Here is a 14928-nt window from a genome sequence, read left to right as displayed (position 1 = left end):
GTTTTATTTATTGGTTGTGATGCGGAGGGGCGGTTTAGGAGTTAATGTTGTAGTTTATGGGTGTAGCTGTACTTTGTAAGGTATTTTTCATGTGTTTTGTGAAACTTTTTTGTTTTGCGAAACACATTACTACAGGTCTTTGAGTGCAGAATGGATCGTTGCAATAAAGGCCATATTGCACAAGGTAAAGACTGAAGGCACTACTTGTAATACCAAATCAATGACCATTCCGCACGCAAAGACCATATCACACGCACAAAAGCCATACCACGTGACTTGTAATCTAGGTCTTAGTGTTTAATGTCCCTTTAATGTCTCTGACATCCTCTGTTCTTTGTCACACAGTCTAATAGCGTCCTTTCTCCCCAACTTTCCATCTAGTTCGTTCATCTCACCACCCAGTGCCATCAACTTTTGTTTTGTAATACTGAACCCTATTATCACTGCCCAACACACACATTTAACAAAAGCCTCCTTCTGTATAAAAGAGTGAAAGATTATTTCTCTGAAAAAAAACAAAGAAAAATATCTGATGGCTGATAAAAATACAAAGTTTTTTTTATTTTTTTTTTAATTATATCAGTTCAATCTGTTCCTCAGTTATCTTGAGTACTAGGGCAGCACATTTCATAAAAGCACTCTGTTTACAGCACTTTACAAATCACTGAAAAAAACATAAACAAGAGTGAACATACCACTGGCTCCAAGACAGAGGGCTAGATTACAATTTGCACGCTACCATCAGTGCAGGTTGCGATAACCAATATTGTGACAGTGCTAACTTGCGCGTGTATTACAAGTTGAAAATAAACACGTGTGTGTGTGTGTGTATATATATATATATATATATATATATATATATATATATATATATATATGTGTGTATGTATGTATAAGTGTGTGTATACATATATATATGTGTATTTATGTGTTTATATATGTATATACATACATATATACACGTTTATACATATATACACTTATATATACACTTTGGGGCCCTTTGGACTAACACTGCTATTCCAATCAACATTTGTATATACACCGGTTACCATGGCTACCCCCGGACCTGCGCAGTGGTGCAGGGAGAACGCCATGGCCACTTCCGGTTTCGGCAGTTCACGCTTGGTGGAGGGTAAAGTATATATTTCACTTATTTTAAGCTACACATTATGGTCTGAGGACGGGCTTATTACCCCGAAACGTCACTGTATAAGATTTGTATTAAATTACAATATTTTGCTAAGTCCCGGTGAGTGCATCCTTCTTTACTATATATATATATATATATATATATATATATATATATATATATATATATATATATATATATATATATATTTATTTTCTCATTGTTTTGTTTTTTTTTCTTCTTCTTTGTGAAGAGCATTGGAATGTTAAATATTCATAACTACCTTCGGGTTTAGAGCAGTTGGTCTAATTCAGTGTCGGGTTAGGGTGCGAGTGATCATTATTATTTTTTATTTTGTTCTGCATGCTCCATTGAAGTCTATGGGGAAAATAAATTAACACTGTCATGATATCCGAAGTCTGGAAGTTAGTGTGCATCGGGTTTCGCTCATGCGCAAACAACTTACTTTCAACTTGAGAAAAGAAAAAAAAATGTAGCGCGCCACATGTAATCTGGCCCAGAATTGGCTAAACAGTTTAAGAAAAACAGCAGCACTCACCAGAATTGGCTAAACTTTAAAAGGATAGTGAAGTAAAAATTAAACATTTACAATTAAGATAGAGCACAGAATTTTAAACAACTTTCCAGTTTTTTTCTCATCAAATTTGCTTTGCTCTCTTGCTATCCTTTGTCTAAAAGGTAGGCTCAGGAGCAGCAATGCACTACTAAGAGCTAGCTGAATACATCTGGTGAGCAAATGACAAGAGGCATATGTGTTTAACCACCAAAAAGCAAGCTTCCAGTAGTGAATTGCTGTCCCTGAACCTACCTAGGTTTACTCTTCAACAAAAGTTACCAAGAGAATTCATTACATTTGATAGTAAATTGGAAAGTTGTTTAAAAATGACATGCTCTATCCAAATCATGACATTTTAATTTTGACTTTGCTGTTCCTTTAAACTGTTTGTTTTTGCTAATAACAGATTATCCCTGTGATATCACTCTGATGATCTCATCCTACAAACAGGACATATGTGACACTCTGTGCCAATCAGTGGGTCTCTGTATTTGGGAGCATACATTTTAGTAATTCCTGCTTGAAAAATCATTAGAAGAAATATTATAGATGTAATGTTTTGATATCTCCTACACCCTAGTAACTGCATTAATACAATCACTTAACATGGTCAGTGGTATGTTCAGAATAAGTTCTGCACGTATTGGGATGGCAAATTGCCAGTCTGATCTTTCAAACATAAATTCAGTTTTTCAGACAAAATCTAAACCGGATACACAACTTTATACCTCAGTGTGTGTCTCCTCACTATATTCTAGCACCAGTTGACCCCAGAAAGGTGGTAAAGGTCCAATTCTGTCCTTACTAACTGGCTGAACTGCAAATTCCAGCCGCCCTGGAGCAGGGGGACAGGGATCAGGCACTGCCAGATCAACCACACGGTAGATACAAGCATGTGCCAGACCAAGGAAGTGAGCCTGGGAAGGCGGAGCCATGTGGCAGGTGACACCGCGGCAGTATATGCGAAAGTGGCTGGCACTGCCCACAGGGTGGACCCAACGCAGTGTAAGACTGACAAATAGCTTCTTGGTCTCTGGATCTCTGTGCCAGCGTAGAAGAGACAGCGTCAGAGATGAGGGTTGTGGGGGAATGGAAGGAGCTTCAGAGACATCCAGAACCTGCAAAAAATTAGAGAGGCATTTCTTAGTACTGAGTGTGGGGGGTCATGGGAGAGTGATGAAAGTCAGGAATAACGAGAAAACAGAATTTATGCATACCTGATAAATTTCTTTCTCTTGTGATGTATCAAGTCCACGGATTCATCCATACTTGTGGGATATTCTCCTTCCCTACAGGAACTGGCAGAGAGAGCACCTACAGCAGAGCTGTCTATATAGCTCCTCCCTTAGCTCCACCCCCCCAGTCATTCGACCGAAGGCAAGGAAGAAAAAGGAGAAACTATAGGGTGCAGTGGTAACTGCAGTTTTTAAAAATAAAAATATACTACCTGTCTTAAATAGACAGGGCGGGCCGTGGACTCGATACATCACAAGAGAAAGAAATTTATCAGGTAAGCATAAAACACAATTTATGCTTACCTGATAAATTTATTTCTCTTGTGGTGTATCCAGTCCACGGATCATCCATTACTTGTGGGATATTCTCATTCCCAACAGGAAGTTGCAAGAGGAAACCCACAGCAGAGCTGTAATATAGCTCCTCCCCTAACTGTCATAGCCAGTCATTCGACCGAAAACAAGCCGAGAAAGGAGGAACCATAGGGTGCAGTGGTTACTGTAGTTTAAATTTAAAAATTACCTGCCTTAAAATGACAGGGCGGGCCGTGGACTCGATACACCACAAGAGAAATAAATTTATCAGGTAAGCATAAATTGTTTTTTCTCTTGTAAGGTGTATCCAGTCCACGGATCATCCATTACTTGTGGGATACCAATACCAAAGCTAAAGTACACGGATGAAGGGAGGGACAAGGCAGGAACTTAAATGGAAGGAAACACTGCCTGTAAAACCTTTCTCCCAAATATAGCCTCCGAAGAAGCAAAAGTATCAAATTTGCAAAATTTTGAAAAAGTATGAAGCGAAGACCAAGTCGTCGCTTTGCAAATCTGTTCAAAAGACGCCTCATTTTTAAAGGTCCAAGTGGAAGCTACAGCTCTAATGGAATGAGCTGTAATCCTTTCAGGAGGCTGCTGTCCAGCAGTCTCATAGGCTAAGCGGATTAAGCTTCTTAGCCAAAAAGGAGGAGAGGTTGCCGAAGCCTTTTGATCTCTCCTCTGTCCAGAGAAGACAACAAACCAAGCAGATGTTTGACGAAAAACTTTAGTAGCTTGTAAGTAAAAACTTTAAAGCACGGACCACGTCCAGATTGTGAAACACAAGGACGGAAAAACAATCTCTTGATTGATATTCTTGTTAGATACCACCTTAGGTAAAAGCCCAGATTTGGTACGCCGGACTACCTTATCCGTATGAAAAATCAGATAAGGAGAATCACATTGTAAGGCAGATAACTCAGAGACTCTACGAGCCGAGGAAATAGCTACCAAAAAAAGGACTTTCCAAGATAAAAGTTTGATATCTATGGAAGGAAGAGGTTCAAATGGAACTTCTTGAAGAACCTTAAGAACCAAGTTTAAGCTCCATGGTGGAGCAACCGGTTTAAACACAGGCTTGATTCTAACTAAAGCCTGACAAAATGCCTGAACGTCTGGAACATCTGCCAGACGCTTAACTAGCTGACAATCCTTTTTCCAAACCTTATTGGAGAAAAGATAATATCCTAGGAATCCTGACCTTACTCCATGAGTAACCCTTAGATTCACACCAATAAAGATATCTACGCCATACCTTATGGTAAATTTTCCTGGTGACAGGCTTTCGTGCCCGTATTAAGGTATCAATAACTGACTCGGAGAAGCCACGCTTTGATAAAATCAAGCGTTCAATCTCTAGGCAGTCAGCCGCAGAGAAATTAGATTTGGATGGTTGGAAGGACCCTGAAGTAGAAGGTCCTGTCTCAGAGGCAGAGACCATGGTGGACAGGATGACATGTCCACTAGATCTGCATACCAGGTCCTGCGTGGCCACGCAGGTGCTATCAGAATCACCGATGCTCTCTCCTGCTTGATCTTGGCAATCAGTCGAGGGAGCAGAGGAAACGGTGGAAACACATAAGTCAGGTTGAAAGAACAGGGCGCTGCAAGAGCATCTATCAGTGTCGCCTTGGGATCCCTGGACCTGGATCCGTAACACGGAAGCTTGGCATTCTGGCGAGATGCCATGAGATCCAGTTCTGGTTTGCCCCAACGATGAATCAGTTGTGCAAATACCTCCGGATGGAGTTCCCACTCTCCCGGATGAAAAGTCTGACGACTTACAAAATCCGCCTCCCAGTGCTCTACACCTGGGATATGGATAGCTGATAGGTGGCAAGAGGGAATCTCTGCCCAGCGAATTATTTTTGAACTTATAACATCTCTAGGGAACTTCTTGTTCCCCCTTGATGGTTGATGTAAGCTACAGTCATGATGTTGTCCGACTGAAATCTGATGTACCTCAGAGTTGCTAACTGAGGCCAAGCTTGAAGAGCCTTGAATATCGCTGTTAGTTCCAGAATATTTATTGGAAGGAGAGACTCCTCCTGAGTCCACGATCCCTGAGCCTTCAGGGAGTTCCAGACTGCATCCCAACCTAGAAGGCTGGCATACCTTTGGACAGATGGACCCGAGATAGCTACCAGGGAAAATAATCCCTGGTCTCTTGGTCCAGATTCAGTTGAGGGGACAAATCTGCGTAATCCCCGCTCCACTGACTGAGCATGCATAGTTGCAGCGGTCTGAGATGTAAGCGTGCAAACGGCACTATGTCCATTGCCGCTACCATTAAGCCGATTACTTCCATACACTGAGCCACCGAAGGGCGCGGAATGGAATGAAGAACCCGGCAGGAATTTAGAAACTTTGATAACCTGGACTCAGTCAGGTGAATTTTCATTTCTATAGAATCTATCAGAGTCCCTAGAAAGGAAACTCTTGTGAGTGGGGATAGAGAACTCTTTTCCTCGTTCACTTTCCACCCATGCGACCTCATAAATGCCAGTACTACGTCCGTATGAGACTTGGCAATTTGGAAGTTTGACGGCTGTATCAGGATGTCGTCTAAATAAGGGGCTACTGCTATGCCCCACGGCCTTAGGACCGCCATAAGTGACCCTAGAACCTTTGTAAAGATTCTTGGGGCTGTAGCTAATCCAAAGGGAAGAGCTACAACTGGTAATGCCTGTCTTGAAAGGCAAACCTGAGAAACCGATGATGATCTTTGTGTATTGGAATGTGAAGATAAGCATCCTTTAGATCCACTGTAGTCATATATTGACCCTCCTGGATCAGTGGTAGGATGGTACGAATAGTTTCCATCTTGAACGACGGAACTTTGAGGAATTTGTTTAAGATCTTTAGATCCAAAATTGGTCTGAAGGTTCCCTCTTTTTTGAGAACCACAAACAGATTTGAGGAAAAACCCTGTTCCTGTTCACTCCCATAACTAGGAGGTCTCGTACACAGTGTAAGAATGCCTCTCTCTTTATCTGGTTTGCAGATAATTGTGAAAGGTGAAATCTCCCTTTTGGGGGGGAAGCTTTGAAGTCCAGAAGATATCCCTGGGATATAATTTCCAGCGCCCAGGGCGAAGAGTGAAAGTCTGCCCCCTACTAGATCCGTTACCGTATAGGGGGCCGTTCCTTCATGCTGTCTTAGAGGCAGCAGCAGGCTTTTTTGACCTGCTTACCTTTTTTCCAGGTCTGGTTTGGTCTCCAGACCATCTTAGATTGAGCAAAAGTTCCCTCTTGTTTATTATTAGAGGAAGTTGATGCCGCACCTGCCTTGAAGTTTTGAAAGGCACGAAAATTAGACTGTTTGGCCCTAGATTTGGACCTGTCCTGAGGAAGGGCATGACCTTTTCCTCCAGTGATATCAGCAATAATCTCCTTCAAACCAGGCCCGAATAGGGTCTGCCCCTTGAATGAAGTGTTAAGTAGCTTAGATTTTGAAGTCACGTCAGCTGACCATGATTTAAGCCATAGCGCTCTGCGCGCCTGTATAGCAAAACCAGAATTCTTAGTCGTTAGTTTAGTCAAATGAACAATGGCATCAGAAATAAAAGAATTGGCTAGCTTAAGTGCTCTAAGTTTGCCAAGTATGTCATCCAATGGAGTCACTACCTGTAAAGCCTCTTCCAGAGACTCAAACCAGTACGCCGCAGCAGCAGCAGTGACAGGGGCAATGCATGCAAGGGGCTGTAGGATAAAACCTTGTTGAATAAATATTTTCTTAAGGTAACCTTCTAATTTTTTATCCATTGGATCTAAAAAAGCACAACTGTCCTCGACAGGGATAGTAGTACGCTTTGCTAGAGTAGAAACTGCTTCCTCCACCTTAGGAACTGTCTGCCATAAGTCCCGTGTGGTGGCGTCTATTGGAAACATTTTTCTAAAAATAGGAGGGGAAGAGAACGTCACACCTGGTCTATCCCATTCCTTATTAATAATTTTTGTAAACCTTTTAGGTATTGGAAAAACATCAGTACACACCGGCACTGCAAGTATTTATCCAGTCTACACAATTTCTCTGGCACTGCAATGGAATCACAGTCATTCAGAGCAGCTAAAACCTCCCTAAGCAACACGCGGAGGTGTACAAGCTTAAATTTAAATGTAGAAATATTAGAATCAGGTATCTTCCTGAGTCATTAACATCACCCACTGACTGAAGCTCTCTTTCCTCAGCTTCTGCATATTGTGAGGCAGTATCAGACATGGTTCTTAAAGCGTCAGTATGCTCTGCATTTTGTCTCACCCCAGAGCTATCTCGTTTACCTCTAAGTTCAGGTAGTCTGGCTAATACCGCTGACAGTGTATTATCCATGACTGCCGCCATGTCTTGTAAAGTAAACGCTATGGGCGCCCTAGATGTACTTGGCGCCATTTGAGCGCGAGTCCCTTAAGCGGGAGTCAAAGGGTCTGACATGTGGGGAAAGTTAGTCGGCATAACTTCCCACTCGTCAGATTCCTCTGGTGATAATTTTTTTTTTTTTTTTTTAAAAGACAGAAAATGATCTTTATTGCCTAAAATGAAATCAGTACATGTGGTACACATTCTAAGAGGGGGTCCCACCATGGCTTTTAAACATAATGAACAAGGAGTTTCTTCTATGTCAGACATGTTTATACAGACTAGCAATGAGACTAGCAAGCTTGGAAAACACTTTAAATCAAGTTAACAAGCAAATATAAAAAATGGTACTGTGCCTTTAAGAGAAACAAATTTTGTCAGAATTTGAAAAACAGTGAAAAACAGTGAAAAAATGCAGTAAATCAAACGAAATTTTTACAGTGTATGTAATAGACTAGCAGAGCATTGCACCCACTTGCAAATGGATGATTAACCCCTTAGTTCAAAAAACGGATCAAAAAAACGAAATAGACGTTTTTTAACAGTCAAAACCAACTGCCACAGCAAGCTGTAGCCCTACCTTCCCCAATAAACGACTTTGGAAAGCCTTTGGGCCATTTAGAGATGTCCTATAGCATTCAAAGGGCCTTTGAGGGAATCTGGATGTAATTTTAACTGCACAAAAAAAACCTTTAAAATAGGCCCCTCCCACTCATAGTAATACAGTGGAAAGCCTCAGGAAACTGTTTCTAGGCAAAATTTAAGCCAGCCATGTGGAAAAAACTAGGCCCCAATAAAGTTTTATCACCAAAGTATATATAAAAACGATTAAACATGCCAGCAAACGTTTTATATTGTAAATATCATAAGGGTATTACCCCTGGGAGTAAGCATGATACCAGTCGTTATTAAATCACTGTATTCAGGCTTAACTTACATTAATCCGGTATCAGCAGCATTTTCTAGTGTTTTCCATCTCTAGAAAAAATTATAACTGCACATACCTGATAGCAGAATAAACTGCACGCCATTCTCTCGCTGAAGTTTTACCTCATCTGTGTAATCCCCTCAGACATATGTGAGAACAGCAATGGATCTTAGTTACAACCTGCTAAGATCATAGAAACCTCAGGCAGATTCTTCTTCTATTTACTGCCTGAGATAAAATAGCACAACTCCGGTACTATTTAAAAATAACAAACTTTTGATTGAAGAAAATAAACTAGCTATATTTAACCACTCTCTCTTACGACCTCCTTGCTTGTTGAGAGTTGCAAGAGAATGACTGGCTATGACAGTTAGGGGAGGAGCTATATTGCAGCTCTGCTGTGGGTTTCCTCTTGCAACTTCCTGTTGGGAATGAGAATATCCCACAAGTAATGGATGATCCGTGGACTGGATACACCTTACAAGAGAAATTCTGTTTTCTCTTCTGTTTTACCTCATCTGTGTAATCCCCTCAGACATATGTGAGAACAGCAATGGATCTTAGTTACAACCTGCTAAGATCATAGAAACCTCAGGCAGATTCTTCTTCTATTTACTGCCTGAGATAAAATAGCACAACTCCGGTACTATTTAAAAATAACAAACTTTTGATTGAAGAAAATAAACTAGCTATATTTAACCACTCTCTCTTACGACCTCCTTGCTTGTTGAGAGTTGCAAGAGAATGACTGGCTATGACAGTTAGGGGAGGAGCTATATTGCAGCTCTGCTGTGGGTTTCCTCTTGCAACTTCCTGTTGATAATGAGAATATCCCACAAGTAATGGATGATCCGTGGACTGGATACACCTTACAAGAGAAATTCTGTTTTCTCTTGTAAGATGTATCGAGTCCACGGATTCATCCATACTTGTGGGATACCAATACCAAAGCTTTAGGACACGGATGAAGGGAGGGACAAGACAGGTTCCTTAAACGGAAGGCACCACTGCTTGTAGAACCTTTCTCCCAAAAATAGCCTCCGAAGAAGCAAAAGAATTGAATTTGGAAAATTTGGAAAAAGTATGAAGCGAAGACCAAGTCGCCGCCTTACAAATCTGTTCAACAGAAGCCTCATTTTTAAAAGCCCATGTGGAAGCCACTGCTCTAGTAGAATGAGCAGTAATTCTTTCAGGAGGCTGCTGGCCAGCAGTCTCATAAGCCATACGGATGATGCTTTGCAGCCAAAAAGAAAGAGAGGTAGTCGTAGCCTTTTGACCTCTCCGCTTACCAGAATAGACAACAAACAATGAAGATGTTTGACGGAAATCTTTGGTTGCTTGTAAGTAGAACTTTAAAGCACGAACCACATCAAGATTGTGCAACAGACGTTCCTTCTTTGAAGAAGGATTAGGACACAGCGAAGGAACAACAATTTCCTGATTGATATTCCTATTAGAAACAGCCTTAGGAAGGAATCCAGGTTTGGTACGTAAAACCACCTTATCTGCATGGAAAATAAGACAAGGTGAGTCACACTGTAAAGCAGATAACTCAGAAACTCTTCGAGCCAAAGAGATAGCTACTAAAAACAAAACTTTCCAAGAGAGAAGCTTAATATCTATGGAATGCATCGGTTCAAACGGAACCCCTTGAAGAACTTTAAGAACCAAGTTTAGGCTCTATGGCGGAGCAACAGGTTTAAATACAGGCTTGATCCTGACCAAGGCCTGACTAAACGCTTGAACGCCTGGGACATCTGCCAGACGTTTGTGTAAAAGAATAGACAAAGCAGATATTTGTCCCTTTAAAGAACTAGCTGATAATCCCTTCTCCAATCCTTCTTGGAGAAAAGACAAAATTCTAGGATTCCTAATCTTACTCCATGAGTAACCCTTGGATTCACATCAACAAAGATATTTGCGCCAAATCTATGATTTTCCTGGGGACAGGCTTTCTAGCCTGAATCAGGGTATCAATGACCGACTCAGAGAAACCACGCTTTGATAGAATCAGGCGTTCAATCTCCAAGCAATTAGGCGCAGAGAAATTAGATTTGGATGCTTGAACGGACCTTGGATTAGAAGGTCCTGCCTCATTGGCAGAGTCCACGGTGGAACAGATGACATGTCCACCAGGTCTGCATACCAAGTCCTGCGTGGCCACGCATGCGCTATCAGAATCACTGAAGCTCTCTCCTGGGCATGGGAGGAAACGGTGGAAATACATAAGCCAGATTGAAGGACCAGGGCACTGCTAGAGCATCTATCAGTACCGCCTGGGGATCCCGGGATCTGGACACGTAATGCGGAAGTTTGGCGTTCTGTCGGGACGCCATCAGATCCAATTCTGGTGTGCCCCATAGCTGAGTCAGCTGGGCAAATACCTCTGGATGGAGCTCCCACTCCCCCGGAAGAAAAGTCTGATGACTTAGGAAATGCGCCTCCCAGTTCTCTACCCCTTGGATATGGATTCCTGAGAGATGGCAAGAGTGATCCTCCGCCCATCGGATAATTTTGGTTACCTCCATCATCTGTGTTCCTCCTTGATGATTTATATAGGCTACAGTCGTGATGTTGTCCGACTGAAATCTGATTAATTTGGCGGCAGCTAGCTGAGGCCACGCCTGAAGCGCATTGAATATCGGTCTCAGTACTAGAATGTTTATCGGGAGGAGAGATTCCTCCCGAGACCATAAGCCCTGTGCTTTCAGGGATTTCCAGACTGCACCCCAGCCTAGCAGGCTGGCATCTGTCATTACTATGAGCCACTCTGGCCTACGGAAACATATTCCCTGAGACAGGTGGTCCTGAGACAACCACCAGAGAAGAGAATCTCTGGTCTCTTGGTCCATATGCAGTTGAGGAGATAAATCTGCATAATCCCCATTCCACTGTTTGAGCATGCATAGTTGCAGTGGTCTGAGGTGTAGGCGGGCATAAGGAACTATGTCCATTGCCGCTACCATAAGTCCGATTACCTCCATACACTGAGCCACTGATGGCCGAGGAATGGAATGAAGAGCTCGGCAAGTGATTAAAAGTTTTTATTTTCTGACCTCCGTCAGAAATATTTTCATTTTTACCGAGTCTATCAGAGTCCCTAGGAAAGAAACTCTTGTGAGAGGGACGAGAGAACTCTTTTTTATGTTCACCTTCCACCCGAGAGATCTCAGAAAAGCCAACACGATGTCCGTGTGAGACTTGGCTAGCTGGAAAGTCGACGCCTGAATTAAGATGTCGTCTAGATAACGCGCCACTGCTATACCCCGCGGTCTTAGAACCTCCAAAAGGGACCCTAGCACCTTTGTGAAAATTCTGGGAGCCGTGGCCAACCCGAAGGGAAGGGCCACAAACTGGTAATGCCTGTCCAGAAAGGCGAATCTGAGGAATTGATGATGATCTCTGTGAATAGGGATGTGTAGATACGCATCCTTTAAGCCCATGGTAGTCATATATTGACCCTCCTGGATCAGAGGAAGAATAGTCCGAATAGTCTCCATCTTGAAAGATGGTACTCTGAGGAATTTGTTTAGAATTTTGAGATCCAAGATTGGTCTGAAAGTTCCCTCTTTTTGGGAACCACAAACAGGTTGGAGTAAAAACCTAGTCCTTGATCCGCTCTTGGACCTGGGCGAATCACTCCCATGGTATGTAGGTCTTCTACACAGCGTAAGAACGCCTCTCTCTTTGTCTGGTTTGCAGACAATTGAGAAATGTGAAATCTCCCCCTTGGGTGGGAGTCCTTGAAGTCCAGAAGATATCCTTGGGACACAATTTCTAAAGCCCAGGAATCGTGAACATCTCTTGCCCAAGCCTGAGCAAAGAGAGAGAGTCTGCCCCCTACTAGATCCGGTCCCGGATCGGGGCTACCCCTTCATGCTGTCTTAGAGGCAGCAGCAGGCTTCTTGGCCTGTTTACCTTTGTTCCAAGCCTGGTTAGGTCTCCAGACTGACTTGGATTGGACAGAATTCCCCTCTTGTGCTGCAGGGGAAGCTGAAGCGGGACCACCCTTGAAGTTCCGAAAGGAACGAAAATTATTTTGTTTGGTCCTCATCTTGTTTGTTTTATCCTGAGGCAGGGCATGGCCTTTCTCTCCAGTGATGTCAAAAATAATTTCTTTCAGTGCAGGCCCGAATAGGGTCTTTCCTTTGAAAGGGATGTTCAACAATTTAGATTTTGATGATACATCAGCAGACCAGGACTTAAGCCATAATGCCCTGCGTGCTAAAATGGCAAAACCTGAATTCTTTGCTGCTAATTTAGCCATTTGGAAAGCGGCATCTGTAATTAAATAATTAGCCAACTTAAGGGCCTTAATTCTATCCATAATATCCTCTAATGGAGTCTCCACCTGGAGAGCCTCTTCTAGAGCCTCAAACCAGAAAGCAGCTGCAGTAGTTACAGGAACAATGCATGCAATAGGTTGGAGAAGAAAACCTTGATGAACAAAAATTTTCTTTAGGAGACTCTCTAATTTTTTATCCATAGGATCTTTGAAAGCACAACTGTCTTCGATAGGTATAGTTGTACGCTTAGCAATAGTAGAAATAGCTCCCTCCACCTTAGGAACAGTCTGCCACAAGTCCTGTATGGTGTCAGATATGGGAAACATTTTCTTAAAAACAGGAGGGGGAGCGAACGGAATACCTGGTCTATCCCACTCCTTAGTAACAATAGTCACAATCCTCTTAGGGACTGGAAAAACATCAGTGTAAACAGGAACCTCTAAGTATCTGGCCATTTTACACAAATTCTCTGGGACCACTATAGGGTCACAATCGTCTAGAGTAGCTAATTCCTCCTTGAGCAATAAGCGGAGGTGTTCAAGCTTAAATTTAAAGGCCGTCATATCAGAATCTGTCTAAGGGAGCGTCTTTCCTGAATCAGAAATCTCTCCCTCAGATAACAAATCCCTTACCCCTACTTCAGAACATTGTGAGGGTATATCGGATACGGCTACTAAAGCGTCAGACGGCTCAGCATTTGTTCTTAACCCAGAGCTGACACGCTTTCCTTGTAAACCAGGCAGTTTAGAGAAAACCTCTGTGAGGGATTTATTCATAACGGTGGCCATGTCTTGTAAAGTAAATGAATTAGACGCACTAGAGGTACTTGGCGTCACTTGTGCGGGCATTACTGGTTGTGACACTTGGGGAGAGCTAGATGCTAAACTCTCATTTCCATCTAACTGAGAATCATGTATTGCAATATTTTTAAGTGCTAAAATATGCTCTTTATAATTTATAGACATATCAGTGCAAGTGGGACACATTCTAAGAGGGGGTTCCACAATGGCTTCTAAACACATAGAACAAGGATTCTCCTTGGTGTCAGACATGTTAAACAGGCTAGTAATGTAACAAGCAAGCTTGGAAAACACTTTAATCAAAGTAAAAAAATATTTAAACAAAAACGGTACTTTGCCTTTAAGAGAAAAAAGCTGCACAAACTCTGCAAAACAGTGTAAAAAAGCAGTAAACAGAACGAAATTTTTACAGTAGCATCATAAAGCCTTAGTAACTTTGCACAACTATGCAAATAAACAATTAACCACTTAATGTAAAAACCGGATTGAAAAAAACGGTAAAATAACGTTCAGCACCTTTCGCTGTGGCGCCTACCTGCCCTTTAGGAATGATTTGTGGGGAAAAAACCTCTTTACAGCCCTCAAAAACTTCAAAACCGGTAAAATAACGTTCAGCACCGTTCGCTGTGGCGCCTACCTACCCTTTAGGAACGATTTGTGGGGGAAAAAACCTCATTACAGCCCTCAAATACAGCAGGAATCTCTGGAGAAGTAGCTGGATGCTTCTGAGGTAAATAAACTGTGCAACTGAAAATAGGCCCCACCTCACTCGATATTATGGGGCCTAAAAAACACCACAGAGTGTTTCTTAAACTAGCCATGTGGGTTAATAACCCTTAAACAAGCCACAAAGACCCCATAAAGTCCCTCAAAAAATGTTTTATTTGTAATTAAACCAAAACGTTTTTTCCTATTAGTGTCACCAGTAACTATGAGCCCTTTATGCAAGCTTGGATTCCTTTTTTACTGAATACAGCTTACCTTTCCTTCATGGGGATATTGCCAGCCTTTTCTAGAAATAACACAGTCTGTCTAGAAAAAAATAGACTGAACATACCTCAATGCAGTTTAGCCTGCAAACTGTTCCCCCAACTGAAGTTTTCTTGTATTCTTCAGCCCTTGTGAGAACAGCAGTGGATCTTAGTTACAAAATGCTAAGATCATCATCCTCCTTGCAGAAATCTTCATCCCTTTTCTGCCAGAGAGTAAACAGTACACACCAGTACCATTTAAAATAACAAACTTGTGCTTGAGAAAATAAAAACTAACATTTTTGTCATCACACTCCTCTTTGCC

The 14928-nt window shown here is 42.0% G+C and overlaps 1 protein-coding gene across 1 annotated transcript in view; it reads right to left on the bottom strand.

Annotated features, from left to right (window-relative positions):
• Positions 1-533: 533 nt before the first annotated feature.
• ENGASE (endo-beta-N-acetylglucosaminidase) overlaps positions 534-14928 on the bottom strand; it is a 115126-nt gene continuing 100731 nt past the window's right edge. The window contains exon 15 of the mRNA XM_053706336.1: positions 534-2827. Coding sequence (XP_053562311.1) covers positions 2432-2827 — 396 coding nt within the window. The 3' untranslated portion in view covers positions 534-2431. The remainder of the gene's footprint in view (positions 2828-14928) is intronic.

Source organism: Bombina bombina, chromosome 1 (genome assembly GCF_027579735.1).
Source record: "Bombina bombina isolate aBomBom1 chromosome 1, aBomBom1.pri, whole genome shotgun sequence".
Taxonomy (NCBI): domain Eukaryota; kingdom Metazoa; phylum Chordata; class Amphibia; order Anura; family Bombinatoridae; genus Bombina; species Bombina bombina.
Note: the sequence above shows the minus strand (reverse complement) of the source record. Positions and strands in the feature narration are given on the sequence as shown.